Source organism: Platalea leucorodia (genome assembly GCF_965183815.1).
Source record: "Platalea leucorodia genome assembly, chromosome: 4".
Taxonomy (NCBI): domain Eukaryota; kingdom Metazoa; phylum Chordata; class Aves; order Pelecaniformes; family Threskiornithidae; genus Platalea; species Platalea leucorodia.
The window spans coordinates 35154216-35169953 of record NC_138826.1 but is presented as its reverse complement, the minus strand read 5'-3'; the positions used below and the strand labels follow the sequence as shown (position 1 = coordinate 35169953).

The 15738-nt window shown below is 41.5% G+C and overlaps 1 protein-coding gene across 12 annotated transcripts in view; it reads left to right on the top strand.

Annotated features, from left to right (window-relative positions):
• JMJD1C (jumonji domain containing 1C) overlaps positions 1-14955 on the top strand; it is a 63669-nt gene extending 48714 nt beyond the window's left edge. For 8 of the 12 annotated variants that reach the window (XM_082310110.1, XM_082310111.1, XM_082310103.1 and 5 more), the window contains 10 exons: positions 237-451; positions 762-1040; positions 1441-1609; positions 2865-2955; positions 3060-3190; positions 4372-4494; positions 5547-5686; positions 7974-8150; positions 13611-13742; positions 14091-14955. In XM_082310110.1, coding sequence (XP_082166236.1) covers positions 237-451; positions 762-1040; positions 1441-1609; positions 2865-2955; positions 3060-3190; positions 4372-4494; positions 5547-5686; positions 7974-8150; positions 13611-13742; positions 14091-14180 — 1547 coding nt within the window. In that variant the 3' untranslated portion in view covers positions 14181-14955. Of the gene's footprint in view, positions 1-236; positions 452-761; positions 1041-1440; positions 1610-2864; positions 2956-3059; positions 3191-4371; positions 4495-5546; positions 5687-7973; positions 8151-9065; positions 13591-13610; positions 13743-14090 lie in introns of those variants that run through there. The other 4 variants (XR_014227970.1, XM_082310105.1, XM_082310109.1 and 1 more) reach the window with 4 other exon arrangements.
• Positions 14956-15738: the final 783 nt, after the last annotated feature.

Genomic DNA, 15738 nt, shown 5'->3' with positions numbered 1-15738 from the left:
TTGTGACAGGTACTCACTCAGCTGCATGTCTGAGATGCTAAGGAAGGCCTTTTCATGGTCACACTGTTTGACTGCATTTTGAAGGATCTAGTTCATCCTCTGGTGTGTTTTCAGGTGAATAAAGCGCTGGTGCTACAGTATATTACGACCACTATAAAATGCAGGGTACTGGTGCTGTTCCTATGTCTGCATCATGATACAACAGCGTAAACTTCCAATGATTATTGTTGTTTTAGAGAACAAAGAATGTCCTTCTGGAAAACACTCAAAGGAAGAGAAAGACCAGGATAATTTGGAGTCCCAAAACTGTAAAAGCTCCCCTCCTGCATCCCAGAACAACGAGCAGGGCTCAACCTTACGAGATTTGTTAACTACAACAGCAGGCAAACTCCGTCTGGGTTCTACAGATGCTGGTATTGCTTTTGCTCCAGTTTACTCTACAGGAACAGCAGTAAGTGTTTACAAGATGCATGTGTTTTATATCAGGTTTTGAAAATCTCTGTCATTTATAAAATGTCCGTGAAGTTCGATAAAGCCTTAACCTGACAAAGCAAAGGAAGATTCCAATATATTGAGTTTTGTAATAACTGTATATTTCTAACATTTTCCATGTAAAAATGCATGCGGTTTTCTACAAAGGAAGTAGGTAACTGCAGGCTTCTAATGGGTAATGAAATGTTGTCATTCTACTGCAAAAGGAATTGCATTAACTTTATTTACTTTTACATTGTTTAAGCATACGTTTGTTTGTTTTCTACCAGAGTGGCAAGAGTGGAAGGACTGTGCCAAACATTCTTGATGACATAATTGCTTCAGTAGTAGAAAACAAGATTCCACCAAATAGAGCACCAAAGATAAACGTAAAATCTGAAATAAAAGATGAGCCAAAGGATGATAGAAAATGTATTCAGGATGACTGCAGTAAACTGTACAGTGATATTCAGTATTCGTGGATCTGTGATAAGCATGTTTTGTGGCTCAGAGACCATAAAAACAACAACAACTGGAAGCTCTTCAAAGAGTGCTGGAAACAAGGAAGGGTAGGTATTGAGCTGTTCAGTCTATAAAGTGACTTCAGTATGAACTCTGGGGGAGTTGTGTTAAAGGACAAATTTGCCTAACTCCATGTTTGAAAATGTATTGTTAGCAGTGGGCAAAAGCTTATCAGGTGTAGCCCACATATCAACCTTGTGTAGTTTAAACTTCAGTTAACTGCTAATAATAAATAAGAAATTACTGTTAGGGAGATTCAAATTCCAAAAAGATGTGTGTATACATCTTTGGTATGGTTGTTGTTGGAGGAAGTGTTAACAGCTCAGTAGGGCCAAGGTCTTCAGTGTGTGTTTCGGATGCATTTGTACTCCGGTTTAATTGAAGGAGGTGTTTACTTCTGAAAGGATAAGTATTGATTTTTTTTTTTTTTTATTTTATTTTTTGCAGCCTGTTTTAGTGTCCGGTATGCATAAGAAAATGAACTTCAGCCTGTGGAAAGCTGAGTCAATTAGTCTAGATTTTGGAAACCAGCAAGCCGATATCTTAAATTGCAAAGACAGTATTATTTCAAACACCAATGTCAAGGAGTTCTGGGATGGTTTTGAAGATGTTTCAAGTACGTTACTTTAAATGTATTATTCCATCGATTCTGAACACGGTCAATGTTAGAAACTGCAGTTAAAAATATTCTTTATGGATCTTGAGGCTTTGAAGAAACTTTAAAAAGAAAGCTCTGGGTAATCTGTTTTGAAAGAATGTGATGGAAACTTGTACCTTTGCAGAATTAAAGATACACTAATACACTAGTTAGGTCTGACTAAGAAACCAAACAAATGTCATTGTTCCTCAACTAGTTGAGTCTCATCTGAGTTTGCAGATGACACCGAGCTGGGTGGAAGTGTCGATCTGCTGGAGGGTAGGAAGGCCCTGCAGAGGGAACTGGACAGGCTGGATCGTTGGGCCAGGGCCAACTGTATGAGGTTCAACAAGGCTCAGTGCCGAGTCCTGCACTTGGGTCACAACAGCCCCATGGAATGCTACAGGCTTGGGGAGGAGTGGCTGGCGGAAAAGGACCTGGGGGTGTTGGTTGACAGCCGCCTGAACATGAGCCAGCAGTGTGCCCAGGTGGCCAAGAGGGCCAATGGCATCCTGGCTTGTATCAGGAATAGTGTGGCCAGCAGGACCAGGGAGGCGATAGTGCCCCTGTACTCGGCATTGGTGAGGCCGCACCTCGAGTACTGTGTTCAATTTTGGGCCCCTCACTCCAAGAAGGACATGGAGGTGCTGGAGTGTGTCCAAAGAAGGGCAACGAAGTTGGTGAAGGGTCTGGAGCACAAGTCTTATGAGGAGCGGCTGAGGGAGCTGGGGTGGTTTAGTCTGGGGAAGAGGAGGCTGAGGGGAGACCTTATTGCTCTCTACACCTACCTGAAAGGAGGTTGTAGCGAGGTGGGGGTCGGTCTCTTCTCCCCAGTAACAAGTGATAGGATGAGAGGAAACGGCCTCAAGCTGCGCCAGGGGAAGTTTAGGTTGGATATTAGGAAAAACTTCTTCACTGAAAGGGTGGTGAAGCATTGGAACAGGCTGCCCAGGGAAGTGGTTGAGTCCCCATCCCTGGAGGTATTTAAAAGAAGGGTAGATGTGGTGCTTAAGGACATGGTTTAGTGGTGGACTTGGCAGCGCTAGGTTAACGGTTGGACTTGGTGATCTTAAGGGTCTTTTCCAACATTAATGATTCTATGATTCAAAATTAGTTATCTCCTGGTTTATGGATGAAATCTTTATAGACAAGTTAAGAATTCAGTTATATGTTTTAGCTGAATAAAGTACAACTACGGTGTATTAGTTTTTAGTAATTTCTGTGTTACTTGCAGAACGGCAGAAAATAAAAAATGGGGAAACAGCTCTGCTAAAACTGAAAGACTGGCCTTCTGGTGAAGATTTCAAGGCTATGATGCCAGCAAGGTATTTGAGTTTGATAGTAGATATTCTTAAGTCAATCTCCATGTTGTTTTTTTTCTCTGTGTGTAATGGCACAAATGCAATTACATTCTTCTTTTCTCCTCCAGATACGAGGACTTATTAAAAAGTTTACCCTTGCCTGAATATTGTAGTCCAGAAGGAAAACTAAACTTGGCTTCTCATCTGCCAGGATTTTTTGTCCGTCCCGATTTGGGACCCAGACTATGCAGTGCATATGGTGAGTATGCCCTAGAAGTGTAGCAGTTATCCCTTCCCCTAAAACTACAGAATACCACATTATAATGCTTAATTGAAAGCTGAGCTTGCTTGGAGGATAATTGTTCATTCAATGGAGGAGAATACTTTATTGACTTGCATATTAACAGTACACGCACCTCAGGCATGAGAGTTTTATTTGCCTCTGCCTTTCTTTCTGTCTTTTCTTGTGCTGTTGTAGTCTTCTGCAGCATATAAATGGTTAGCTGCGTTTACACAAAGAGAGATCATGTCTTTAATAATGCCATACGACAGAATACTTCGTGAAGTATTATTGTGTTTATAATTCTGGTCATAAATAAATCTCGGCATTTTTCTCATAATTAGTGTTTGTATTGTATGCTATACACTCAAAAACCTGTTTAGAAAAGGTTGTTTCCGTCAGACCTTTTCCAGCTGCTCCTTCTTTGGCAAACAGATTTGTTCAAATCTGTTTTACAAATTGTTGTAATAGGACAAGAAATGAGTTGTAATTTGTAGTACGATGGCTTTGATTTAAAAACTTCTTCAGTTGTCCTTTGAAGTAAACATATTAACGATAGTGATCAAGGCATGGGTCTGAAGAACGGAATCATTAATGACACTTTTATGTAATACTGCTGCAAGGCTTAGTGTTCTGAAATGTCCTTTTGACTTAAGCATGTATGTTTTCACCTCTTAGAACTAAAATTAATTTTCCTCTTTGCTTGGGGATTTCTTTTGGTTAAGACCTTGGCTTATAGCCAGGCATAAAAGTGACACATTTGATTTGTTAACCTTGTACTTATATTCTGCCCTGAACAACCCGGAAGGTTGAAAGATTGGGAAGGAATTGGGAAGGAAAGTGGTCAGGAAACATCTTTGATTATTCTGCTGAAATGAGTTTTGTTCTGATACAGCTGCTATGTAGGGGCAGTTACCAGGGCTAAGAGATATCTCAAGGTCTGTGTTAAAAATTAACATTTTCTTGTTTAGCAAGTGCAGCAGCAAAAGCACGTTTGTAGTTTGTGTATCTCAGTATTTTCACATTAAAGCCTGCTGTACGTAAAATGCTTTTCTGTGATGCTTGTACTTTCAGAAATTTCTTCTTAGCTAGCTGTTGCACATTTCTGTTTGAAAGTGAGTATGCAATACAACAAATCTTAATTTTATCTTGTAACATAGGTGTGGCTGCTACTAAAGACCATGATATAGGAACCACAAATCTCCATATTGAAGTTTCTGATGTTGTGAACATCCTTGTTTATGTTGGCATAGCAAAAGGGAATGGAGTACTTTCCAAATCAGGTAAAGGGAAGTTTAATCTAAGTGGTGTAGATGGGCTGAATGATCTGCCGCTTTTAAAATTGACACTGTTCTTTTGAAGGGGATGAAAGATGTCCATAAGTACTTGCTTAAACCTGGGAGATTCTTTGTTTCGAGAACTTGCACACACATTAATTCTGCATAAAATACACTTCGGTTCATGAATTATGAAATGGTATTTCAAACTCTTTTTGCTTTTTTTGCCATTACCTATAATTGATGTACCAGTCCTGTTCTGGGTCTGGCAGAGCTAATGAAAGTGCAGGATGAAGGATTTTCTCTGGAAGCTGTGGTAGTTCTAACAATTATGTCAGGATGATGTATTTGCCAAACCTTCTGTTTATTCTGCTCCCTCTGGATGCACTGTGTTTGCTCTATTGAAATTGGACTGTAATATAATTTTTCAGCACTGGAGAGCTTAAATTGGTGTATGTTAGTCCTCTGTACGAGGTTTATTGCTTATGTGAAACAGTCTTTAAATCACTGAAATAGTTCTGTTTCTTTCCCCTTATTCTTTTGTCCTCTCATTCCATAATCAGCAAATGTAGATTTTGGGTGAGACTGATAGAGCTGCGGTAAGGTTTGCTGTCTTTTATTTGCTTTGTTTTCACTTGCGTATGCACTGAGTTAATAGCAGCAAAACTTCAGCATATTGGGAGAGCTCTAACTTCGTGACTAGCAGCTGCAGAACAGCACGCAAAACACTGCTTTTGCTGACTGCAGGAAAAAACCTTTTTCATATTTCAGTTTTTTTGGTGCCAGTCCTGCTTGTTTATTTCAGGTAGGAGAATGCGTTCTATAAAAATCAAGAGATGTAAAAAAGTTTAAAAATTAAACATTATTTTTAAGGTATTTATGGCATTCATGTTCTAGTAACTAATTACAAACACTGAACAGGAGGATCACCTGGGGCTTCTGTTGTATTCAGCAAACTTTTATCTGTTCAGTCTCACACAAGAAATTCGAAAAGAAGGTGTTTAGTTTCAGTTTTTCCTCTGTCTGACTTCAAAAAAAATATTTTTCTTGAATCTTAGGAGTTTTGAAGAAGTTTGAAGAAGAAGATTTGGATGACCTTTTAAGGAAGCGGTTGAAAGATTCAAGCGAATTACCTGGTGCTTTATGGCACATTTATGCTGGCAAAGATGCTGACAAGATAAGGGAGTTTCTGCAAAAGGTTAGATTTATAATAGATATTTTATAATCTAAGTAACTGGTAAATCAAAGGGGGCTGGCAAAAACCACAAACACCACCCCTATGCTTAGGGAAGGGGGGAAGCAAAATTCTCTCCTTTGTAGCACATAAAATAAACTATAATTGACCTGCTACATCAGTCAACAAATAAAATACATAACGTGGTATGGACTCACCTCTTACAGGTAGCCTGCAAACTCTGAACACTCAGGAGGGCATGGAGATCTAGTCTTGTCGTTCTCTAATACAAAGGATAATTTTATTTTTTTAGTATTAGCATTTGTAGGCCAGTGTTTTTCTGTCACTGATCCATTCTTGCATTATCAGATGCTGAAATTTTTGTGACTTGTCCCATGCAAAAAAACCCAACCTTTTAACCCAGCAGCCACCGATCTTCATAAGGACTCTGTGTTACATCAGTTAGCTCAAAGAACATGCCTTGGCTCTTAGTGAAGATGAAAGCAGTGGGGGATAATGTACCCAAGGGCAGCAAACTTGTTCAGCGTTAACTATGGTGCAGCTCTTCCTTGGGCAGCATGCGATGAACAAGTTAGAGCCACATCAGAACCTTTTGGGTTCCTACATCATGTAGGATGAATATCCACCACTGGGCCATTGATAGTCATCAGTGGCATTAAATTTCGAGATACCGTCTTGGAAGCAGTTTTCTGTGCCCTGTCTTTGGCGTGTTTTCATGTTCTAGAAGGTGGTCTTGATGGATGACATACCAAAATATCACTGAAGTGGTTGCTCGAGGAAAAGAAGTCTTCACTGTCTTCTACTGTGGGGAAAAAAAATCAGATGAGTTTTAATTGGCTAAACCAAAGGGGTCCACAAACAGGCTGGAGGCCAAGGTCTCTACTGCGAGCAGGAAGAGCCTAAGAAATTCAGCAGTAAAGATGCTCTTGGACAATAAGGCAGTGTTTCAGTCCCAGGGCAGCTGTCCTCTGGTGACTCAAACATTTGCTCTTTGGCAAACTGAGCTGTGGCGAAAAATGAGCGCTAGTAAACAAAATACAGCTAATGCCAGGAGATTATGAATTATACAGCGAGGCTTTTCTGTTCATTCAAAAAGTAGATGGTGGCTCTTCAGTTTGGAAAAGAGAGTTGTGAACAAAGTCACAATTCACGAATGCAAGGGAACGGGTGGACAATGAGTATTATTCGGCGTTTCTTCTTTCAGAGCAATTAAAGGATATTGTGAAACCTCTGAGCAGCAGGTTTAAAACGGAAGCACTTAAGACGCTATGTAATAAAGTTTGTCATTTGCTGTCGCGGCTTGCCATGGTATCCAAAATGAATTGTGTACCGCCTTGTATTTTTGGTGTGGTGGTATTTTTAAATACTGAATTGGAGATTAATTGATGACTAGACCTTGGGACCACTTTGCCTGCTGATAAGAGAGAAAATCTCACTATCTCGTTTAGTACAGAAGAAAGGTAGTAATACACAAGAACACGTTCAAGCTCTGCATCACATAATTAAGTATCTTTCATATCAATATGAATACAAATCTTATGTTTTTAATGAGAGAATTGTCTCCTGAGTCATGACAGATGGATTCGATACGTGTTTAGTCACTTTTTTCTTTACTCACTGTGATTCATTAATTAGCAATTGATTAAGGGTAATATTTGTTCCCCTGTAGTTAATTTGATGAGAAATGGTTCTTGCAGTTAAGTCTACCACTGTCAGGAAGTATTTTTTTTATGTTCTTCATTTTTCCCCCCAGTTTTTTGATGGGATGGTAGGAAAATAACTTCATACCACAGAGTGGTTGAGATTGGAAGGGGACCTCTTGAGGTCCTTTTGTCCAGCCCTGTGCTCAAGCAGAGTCACCTAGAGCAGGTTGTCCAGGACCGTGTGACTATTAGTTTTATCTGCTGCTTTTTTCCTGAGCTGAGGTGGCGGGGGTGCGTGTCTTTGTCAAAACTGAAGGTTGTAAGCATGAGGAATTGGCAGCATAGGAACTCTTGAGGTCACATTTTATTTTCTTGATGAAGGTCGTCACACAGAGTGTGTTGCTTATTAATAGATTATTGTGCCGAGTTCTTTAAAGCTCTACATTTTGGAGTGGGAGTTCTGCAGATGTCTTCAGTTCAGTGGGACTTCCCAGTTCTTTGAGGTTCTTCTGAATACCTAACTAAAATTCTTGTTTGGGTATTTGGAACACAGTAGTGTTGTTTCATAAGTTAGGTATACTTACAATTTATCAGCAAAAGGTTCAGCTTCTTTTGACAGTGACTTGGGATCTTTTCTGTACTTACAGATAGCAAAAGAGCAAGGCTTAGAAGTTTTACCAGAGCATGATCCAATACGTGATCAGAGTTGGTATGTGAACAAAAAGCTTCGCCAAAGACTTCTTGAAGAATACGGAGTAAAAACCTGTACGGTTATTCAGTTTCTTGGTGATGCTATTATTCTACCAGCAGGAGCACTTCATCAGGTAATGTACATCTGTTTAAAGACACACAGGATTAAATAACATAAATACAATAACGTAACTTTTTTTCAAAGACATAACTACATCTGTACTCAAGTTAGATTTTATTTTCTTACTGGTAGCTATTAGTGTGTAGGAATGTATAATAAGGTACATCTGCTTGTGTAGATGACTAGCTGGTACTAACATACAGCAACTTGAACGCTTGAAATAATATTCTTCCTTTTTACCTTTAAAATGAAAAATGAGTAGGCTATTACGAACCACTTCTTTCCACTTTTCATTTCATTAGTAAATTTCTAAATAAAATGGTGTTAGTTATGGCAAAGTCAGGTTGGGTTTTTTTTGTTTTCTTTTTTTTTCTTCTAACCCAAAAGTTAACCTAACTCCAGAGGGGCAGGGAGAGCAACTCTAAGATAAAAATACCTGGATGCCAGGTGTCATTGTTTTAGTCTTCATCTGCAGGAGAATTGTAGAGGCAGTTTGGGTGTAACAAGATGTTTCTGTAAGAGGATTTGGAGGTGGTTTTCCCACTCCACGTTAACTTCCTTTTTACACAGAAGGTACATCAATTACCAGGAGTCATCACTGTCCCTTCAGCGGCTTCCCTTACCATCAGAAAGAGTGATATCACCTTTGCAGCAGCTGGGCTGATTTAATTCTTAGTTATGCAAGAAAAAGTACTGCCCAGTAGGGCAGTTGTGGAGAAGCGGTATGAATTTGTGTGGCAAGCTTCAGTCCTCTGAAGCACATAGGGTTTGTTACTTTATTTTGTTGGGTACTTTTTTTTCTCACAGTCTGCAAACTGCTTCTCCTTGGTGAAAAGAGGAAGAAAGCACAAGTGTTTGGACATGATTTTTTGGCCAGTTCTAGATTTATTTATTTCTTCACTCCATGAACCTTTTCCTGTTCCAACAGGAAACGGAGCCTGCTTTCTTGCTGGCTTGCCAGCTGTCAAGCACTACTAATTAGGTAGCTGACTATTGAGGAATGAGGAGCATCCCCACCCTGCAGTAGGGGTTGTAAACCATCTTGCTATTAAAGATCTATCATTGATCTCCACGCGGGTTCAAGCGAGGCCAGGCCTTTCTGAAGAAGATGCTATTTGGTTTCTGATCTGCAGATCAGCTTCCAACCGCCGCCTCTTCTGGGCAGAGAGGAAGCAATGGCTTGCCATGTCGCCACGACCAGGGCGGTAGGGTTTTCTCTGTGGAAAAAAATGGCTGGGTTGTAGTGATGACAGGCGTTACGTCCCTAATCTGTCTGCTGGCTGTGTCAGTTGCCTGGGCATTGAAAGCAACAGGTACCTTACCCAGACTAGACTGCTTTGTCATTCCAGTGAGTCTTGCGGTGGGTTTCACATGGTGGTATGTTTAACCCTGGATGATCTGTGTGGATTTGTTTTCTGGCAAAAGAAAGAGAAAAAACCAAACCAAACCCAAACCCAGGTGACCAAACCTTGGGTTGTCGTAGGCTGCCTTTCCCTGTACCATGTCTCCAGGGCTTGATGTTGCGTCACAGAGGTGAAGGAACGTCTGGCATTGATGTTATTCTTAGCTCCTGTTAGGCTAAAGCAGTTAGGACTCCCGGAGTTGATAAGATCTGTATTTTATCCTCCAGTAACCTTACTCTGATCTCTTGAAACAAGAGAGATATCCCAGGTACAAGAATGGAAAGGGAACCCACAGAAAATAACAAACATGCTGTGAAATTTGTTTTGTATAGCAGGTAGAATTACATAAAGGCATACAGAATATAAAACATGAAGTAATGGGACTGTTCCAGGCTTCCCTGCAGTTCATAGGCTTAAAGGACCCAAAATAAGACCACTCTTATCTTTATCTCCTTGGCTTTAAATTCCAGATTGCTTTTGAAGTGGTAAAGTTCTAGCTTCTGGCACCAAGGAGTTAATAACATGGTGTTTTTAAACCTTAGTGGGTGAAGCTGAGAACCTTTTCATCTTCAGTAAGAAGTTCCTGTGAATCTGCCACGTAGGAGGAAATAAAAGCATCGTGTTCTTTCATGTACGTGTATAGTACTCTCTATATAGAGATGCATAAATACTGACCTTAGGGATCAGCACCAACACTTCATATATACAAAGCACACTTAAACACTAAAAAATAAGTCTGAACAAGAATACATACCAGGTGAAGTTCACATGTTAAGTGTTTCAGGTTTACGTGCACATCATGAGTCTTTAATAATTAAAACTGGATGAGAGTTGATACTAAATTTGGTGGTAAATTAACGTTTTTATTTTTATTTGCTCATTGGTAGTGTTGTAGAGCAGAGGAAATCAGGCTGAGCAGTGGAGTTAGGGAGCCTGGCTGCCTGTGGTCACTGCGTAGTGTAGCTCAGGCACTTCCATCCTGGAGCCAGTTAGGATTGTTGTCACACTGCTGCTTCTGACGTGCTGGTCTGGAATTTTACTGCTCTAACATGGAGGAGGTTGTGTGGATTTCTTCTGTATATTCTTTTTTTTTCCCCCTAGCTTCTATGGACTCATGGCTAGCTTTTAAAGTAACTTGTTCTTAGTATTTTATGGTAGCATAAAGCTTTCTTCTTGCTTCCCGGGTTTCCCCCTCCTCCCTGTGTACTTACAGGCAGCAGTCACATCCCCCTTGTGATCGTGTCAGTAGGCAAAGTCAAACTGTTCCAGTGGTGGGGTGGGAGGGAGAGCCTCTCCTGTGAGCTGTGATGGTCAGAGTAGGCTTGTCAGTACCTCTTGCAGAGGGGATGGGTCTCTTGGGGGAGAACCAGAAATAGATAGAGCGTTGGACTGGTCTCCTCTGCAGGTGCTTCCCTGAATGTACTGTGAGTGATGCACTCTAGGATTGTATCTCCTTTCTTCTTGGCTGTGCAAGTAGGGGAGCTCAGGAGTGTCCCCCACTTTACTAACATCTGGCCGCCTTTTCTCTCTGGCACTTGGAACAGCGAGCCCTGCGCTCTCCTTGGAAACTTCCCCAGCTAAAAAAGGGTGGGTTTTACTGTTCTTTTTAATGATTCGCTCTTTCTGCTGCGGGTCATCCTGTACCACAGTCGTCCTCGAGGGATGCCCTCCCTGGTTTTAATTTGGTGACTCCAAATTGGTAAAATATTTTAGTGATAAATTAAAAGCCAGAAATACTTGAGTCGGTGATTGAAATGTGTTAGGCTTTTTTCATTCCAGGCTACATTCATTCCAGGCTACATGCAAAACTTGTTCATAGTAGAACCGGTTATTATAATGTTTTTTGTAGTGGTATTATCTTGATGTAACAGCAGGATTATTATATTGTAAAATAACGTGCTGGAGGTAATGTGACATCCTGGCGATGTTACGATAAGGATGTGGGATAAAGGTCTGGGAGTTGCGTATGTGCCGCTGCTGGGCTGAGCGCTGGCCCCGCGGGAAGTGGCTCATCCTTGGCGTAAGGACGGGAGGGAGACAGCTGTGCTGCGAGGAGCCGCGGCCGTGCGGGCGGACGGCCCTTTCCTCCCTGCCCGCTCGCCTTTCCCACCCCGGCCCGGGTCTGAGGCTTTTCCGACGCTCCGCCCGTCTCCCGGGCCCTGCTGGAAACCTCTGCTCTGCGTGGGCGGGGGGCGAAGCTGTTCTCTGGGTTCAGCTGGAACCGGCGCGGTTGTGGGAGTGCTGTAGTCCTCGCCCCGTGAACCTCACGGGAATCATTGCTAAACATACTTATTTGTGTGTGTCACTGTATCGGCTTGTATTATAAATAGAACTGCCTTTGGGCTGTCAGCAGGGCATTCCCATGTTAAGTACGAGACCGGACGGGTAAAAATCTGTCTTCCCCCCAAAGACTTGTACACCGATAAGACAGGCCCTGGAAGGGAAGGAGGTTTAGGGCACAGCAGAATGAAAGATCTAAGGGCAACAAATATTGCCTGTTCTGCAATGAAGGGAGAGGGAATCAGTAAAATCTTGTCTCAGCAAGGAGAAAGTGAGAGTGTGGTGTGGGATTTGCATTTGGGTGGAAAGGAAACCAAGGGCAGGTAGAGACTTGAAACAGGCGAGAAGCCTGCGAGGGAAGAGAGGGGGCTGGAGCCGGCAGCCCGGCTGCGCAGCACAGAGATGTTTCAGCCGAAGCTCGAGGAAATTCCCCGAGTGCTGGTGGGAGCCTCGCGGTGGCACTTCTGCAGCTGTTTCCTTGCTCCTGGCTTTCTGCCGTTAGCAAATTGTGTGGCATCAACAAACTCTCTTCGTCTCCAGAATGGTTTCTCTGTTGATTAATCTGCAGGAGGGAATAGCACTGCTTTGTCCTTGACGATTACGAGGCTGCAGAAACCCCGTGTACACCAGCAGTGTTGCACTAGGGGTTAACCTCTGGGATTTCACCTGTAAAGGGGCAAGCTAACCTTATAAAATCAGACTTGGCAGTGCTTTTGAAGAAGAAAATAATTTTTAAATGAAGTGCTGTGTCCTCAGCTCAGCTTGAAAAACATTCAAGTGTTTTTTGAATGTCAGGTATCACAATGGAAATTGTCTGCATGGAGTATGCATTAAAAAACTGTAGATTTTGCTAGGCTTGAGCTTAAAATATGCAGATCTTCATCAGTACTGAGCAGGGTGGGACTGTTTGTTTGTGAGGATGGCAAAGGCGTTCCCTCTCCACCCCGCCAGGCTTTGGTTGCAGAATTGACGTTGCACAACTTTATGAGCAGTTAGAATTTGGGGAAACAAGGTTTTTGACATCCTGAAGAAACAGTGTAATTTCTAAGGAAGACCCGATGCTGTATGTTTCAGAAGAGGACAAACGGGAGTTGGCAGTCAGGTCACAACCAGGCAGCGTTTTTCCCTTTCCCCTGTCCTCCAGGTATGACTTGGGTGGCAGGAGATGCTCTCCCTTTCTCTCAGTAGTTACCTCTTATCACTAAGAAGTGTTTAGGGAAAAAGGAAAGTGCTTTTTTTTTTCCCTCCCCTTCTGAACCTGCCCCTTTGTTCATGTTTTTTTTTTTTCCTTTTAAATATTTCCATGGGCAATTACTTTTCTGCGAACGTGGCAAGTTGCGCCTGGCAGAGTGTGGGTGCAAGCTTCCAGTGTGTCTGCGTGGCCTGAGGAGCCGGGTCCTGCAGGGCAAGGCTGGCGCGGAGTCGGTTTGTGGCGTCGGAAATGGAAATGGCTGTGCAGCAGTAGTACGCGGCAGCGGTGCCTGGGCAGCTGGTAAAAGGGTGGAATAACACACCAGAGTACGTTGAATTAATGTCGGAGCCGACTACAGGAAGAAGCGCCGGAGCGCAGGCAGACATGCGTTGTTCAAAGTGTACCTTTTGCCAGAAGCTAACTTAGATTCTAAGTCGAATGCACTTAATTGCTCTCTATGTAGAAGGTATAAAGACGCCCTTTAGTCTGATAAGCCTGTGGTTTAAGACATCTCAAGGCCCACTCTTTCCTCAGGTATCTCTGCCAAAGAATAACCCCAAAATACTAATTATCAGTCTCCTCTTCTTGTTTTGGATAGGTGCAAAATTTTCACAGCTGCGTTCAAGTAACTGAAGACTTTGTGTCTCCAGAACATCTTGTACAGTCATTTCACTTAACGCAGGAGCTGAGGCTGTCAAAGGAAGAAATCAATTACGATGATAAACTGCAGGTAGGAAATGAGTTCTGCTCTGGAAGCGGTGGCGAAGGCAGGGCGTGCTCAGGCTCATTGAAATGCGGAGCAGTGCGTGGAGCTACTTCCTCGCCGCTGTTCACACAGAATAACAATGAGGAGCAGCGTGAATGCCAGGGGTGTAAATGACTCTCCCTTGAGTTGCTGGTTTTATTTATTTCACGCTACGTTTTAAAATGTGTAAAAAGGTGTTTCCTTTTGCACTGGCTTGATGCAGCCTGCCTTTTTTTTTCCATCCACTAGGCGTAGGGCTCAGTCCTAAAGACAGTTACTTTGAAGAGTTCCTTAGCTGTAGGCCTTACTAAAACGTGTCTGCTGTTCTTGCAGGTTAAAAATATCTTGTATCATGCAGTTAAAGAAATGGTGAGAGCTTTGAAGATTCACGAAGGTGAAATGGAAGATATGGATGAAAACTAAGCGCGCTCTGCTTTTTTGTGTTAACATCAAATGGAGGTTCTTTTTTCTAATATATGAACAGTATGCACACTAATTTAAGCTTCACAAACCATCAGTGCCAAGAAAACATAGTCATCGTATTTACTTGTTAATGACACTGCAACGGTAGAGCTTCATATCACAGCCACTGTGATTACATGTTAGATTTGCAACCAATTAAGCAGCGTTCTGCTGTCCTGTATTATAATGTACATGGAGTTTGTGAAATGTCAAAGATTTAAGATGATGTATTTATTTTTGGAAAAAAACCACAAAATTCTATGCTATATTGTTGATCAAATGTAAATGTGACTTGTACAGTTTGCTAAAATAATTCAGATATTTTTCACTACATTGAGACAGTTACTGTGAGAGTAGGACACAAACACCAGCTATTGCCTGCATTTGGGATCTTGCTGAGTCCGCACAGCAGTCATGTCATAATCTGAAAATTACTGCCAAATAATTGTAAACTTTGTAAAATATAAAGTATATAAAGTAGATATTAAATACAGACACTTCAGTATTTTATTGAAGCTATTCAGTGTACAATTAAACGTTTTCAAAAGGTGTAATTTATTTAAAAATTGTCTCATTTTGGTAAAATTTATGTGAACTTTTAAAGCTAAATATTAAACTTAATATGCTATGTAAATATATACATATATACATTCAATGATGTATTTTTTTAAAACATTGGCTTGCTTTAATTTGTTAAAAGTGCAAGTGTTACACATGCTTTGTACATTGAAGTTGAAAGGGGTTTTACATTTTCCATTAAAATGACTTTATCAAATGTTGTCTCGTCGTGATTATTTTTTTATGTTTGTGGCCACGCACGACAGCCCGCGTCGTTCCTTCGCGGTTAACGGCAAATGCATCTCCGATGGCAACGCTCGAAATGTTCTGCCGTGGTTCCCGCGCACCGCTCTGCCCTCTCCGGGTTTGAGACAAAACTGCCAGGGGAAGCGCTGGGGCCAGAAAGAGCCTCTCCTTCAGAATAAACCAATTTAAACATGGCTTATGTTCTGTCTTTAATAAGCCAGAACTTACTTTGGGCAAAGGGGGAAAGGAGTTTCTATAGAGCGTTTTTTGTTTTGTTTTTTTTTTTTTTTTTAATAGCATCTTGGCTCTTTACGGTTCAAGTAATACCGCAAAATAATGGATGTTTAAAAAGTAAAGATTTGTATCTGGTTTCATTTAATAATGATAAATGTTAGACAGTTGAGCAGAATTCCAGCTCTTGGAGTTAGTTTGAAAAGTTAAAGTGTACATGGATTTAATTTATTAAAACTATTTGAATGTTTAGATGCGATATGAGATGTTAGGTGCAGCTGTTCACTAGCTCGTGACGCGTCCGCAAGGGGAGAGTAACGAGCCTGGTTCCCGCTCCCAGTGCGACAAAGTCTGACTGCGTTCTGGGTCACCAAAAAAAACCCAACCCAACCAAAAAACCCTTTATCTTAAGAAATAGTGAAGAACTAAAGCAAGTGAAGTTCTTTATTTAGTTGGTTTGAAAACTTGGCATTTATTTGAGGTT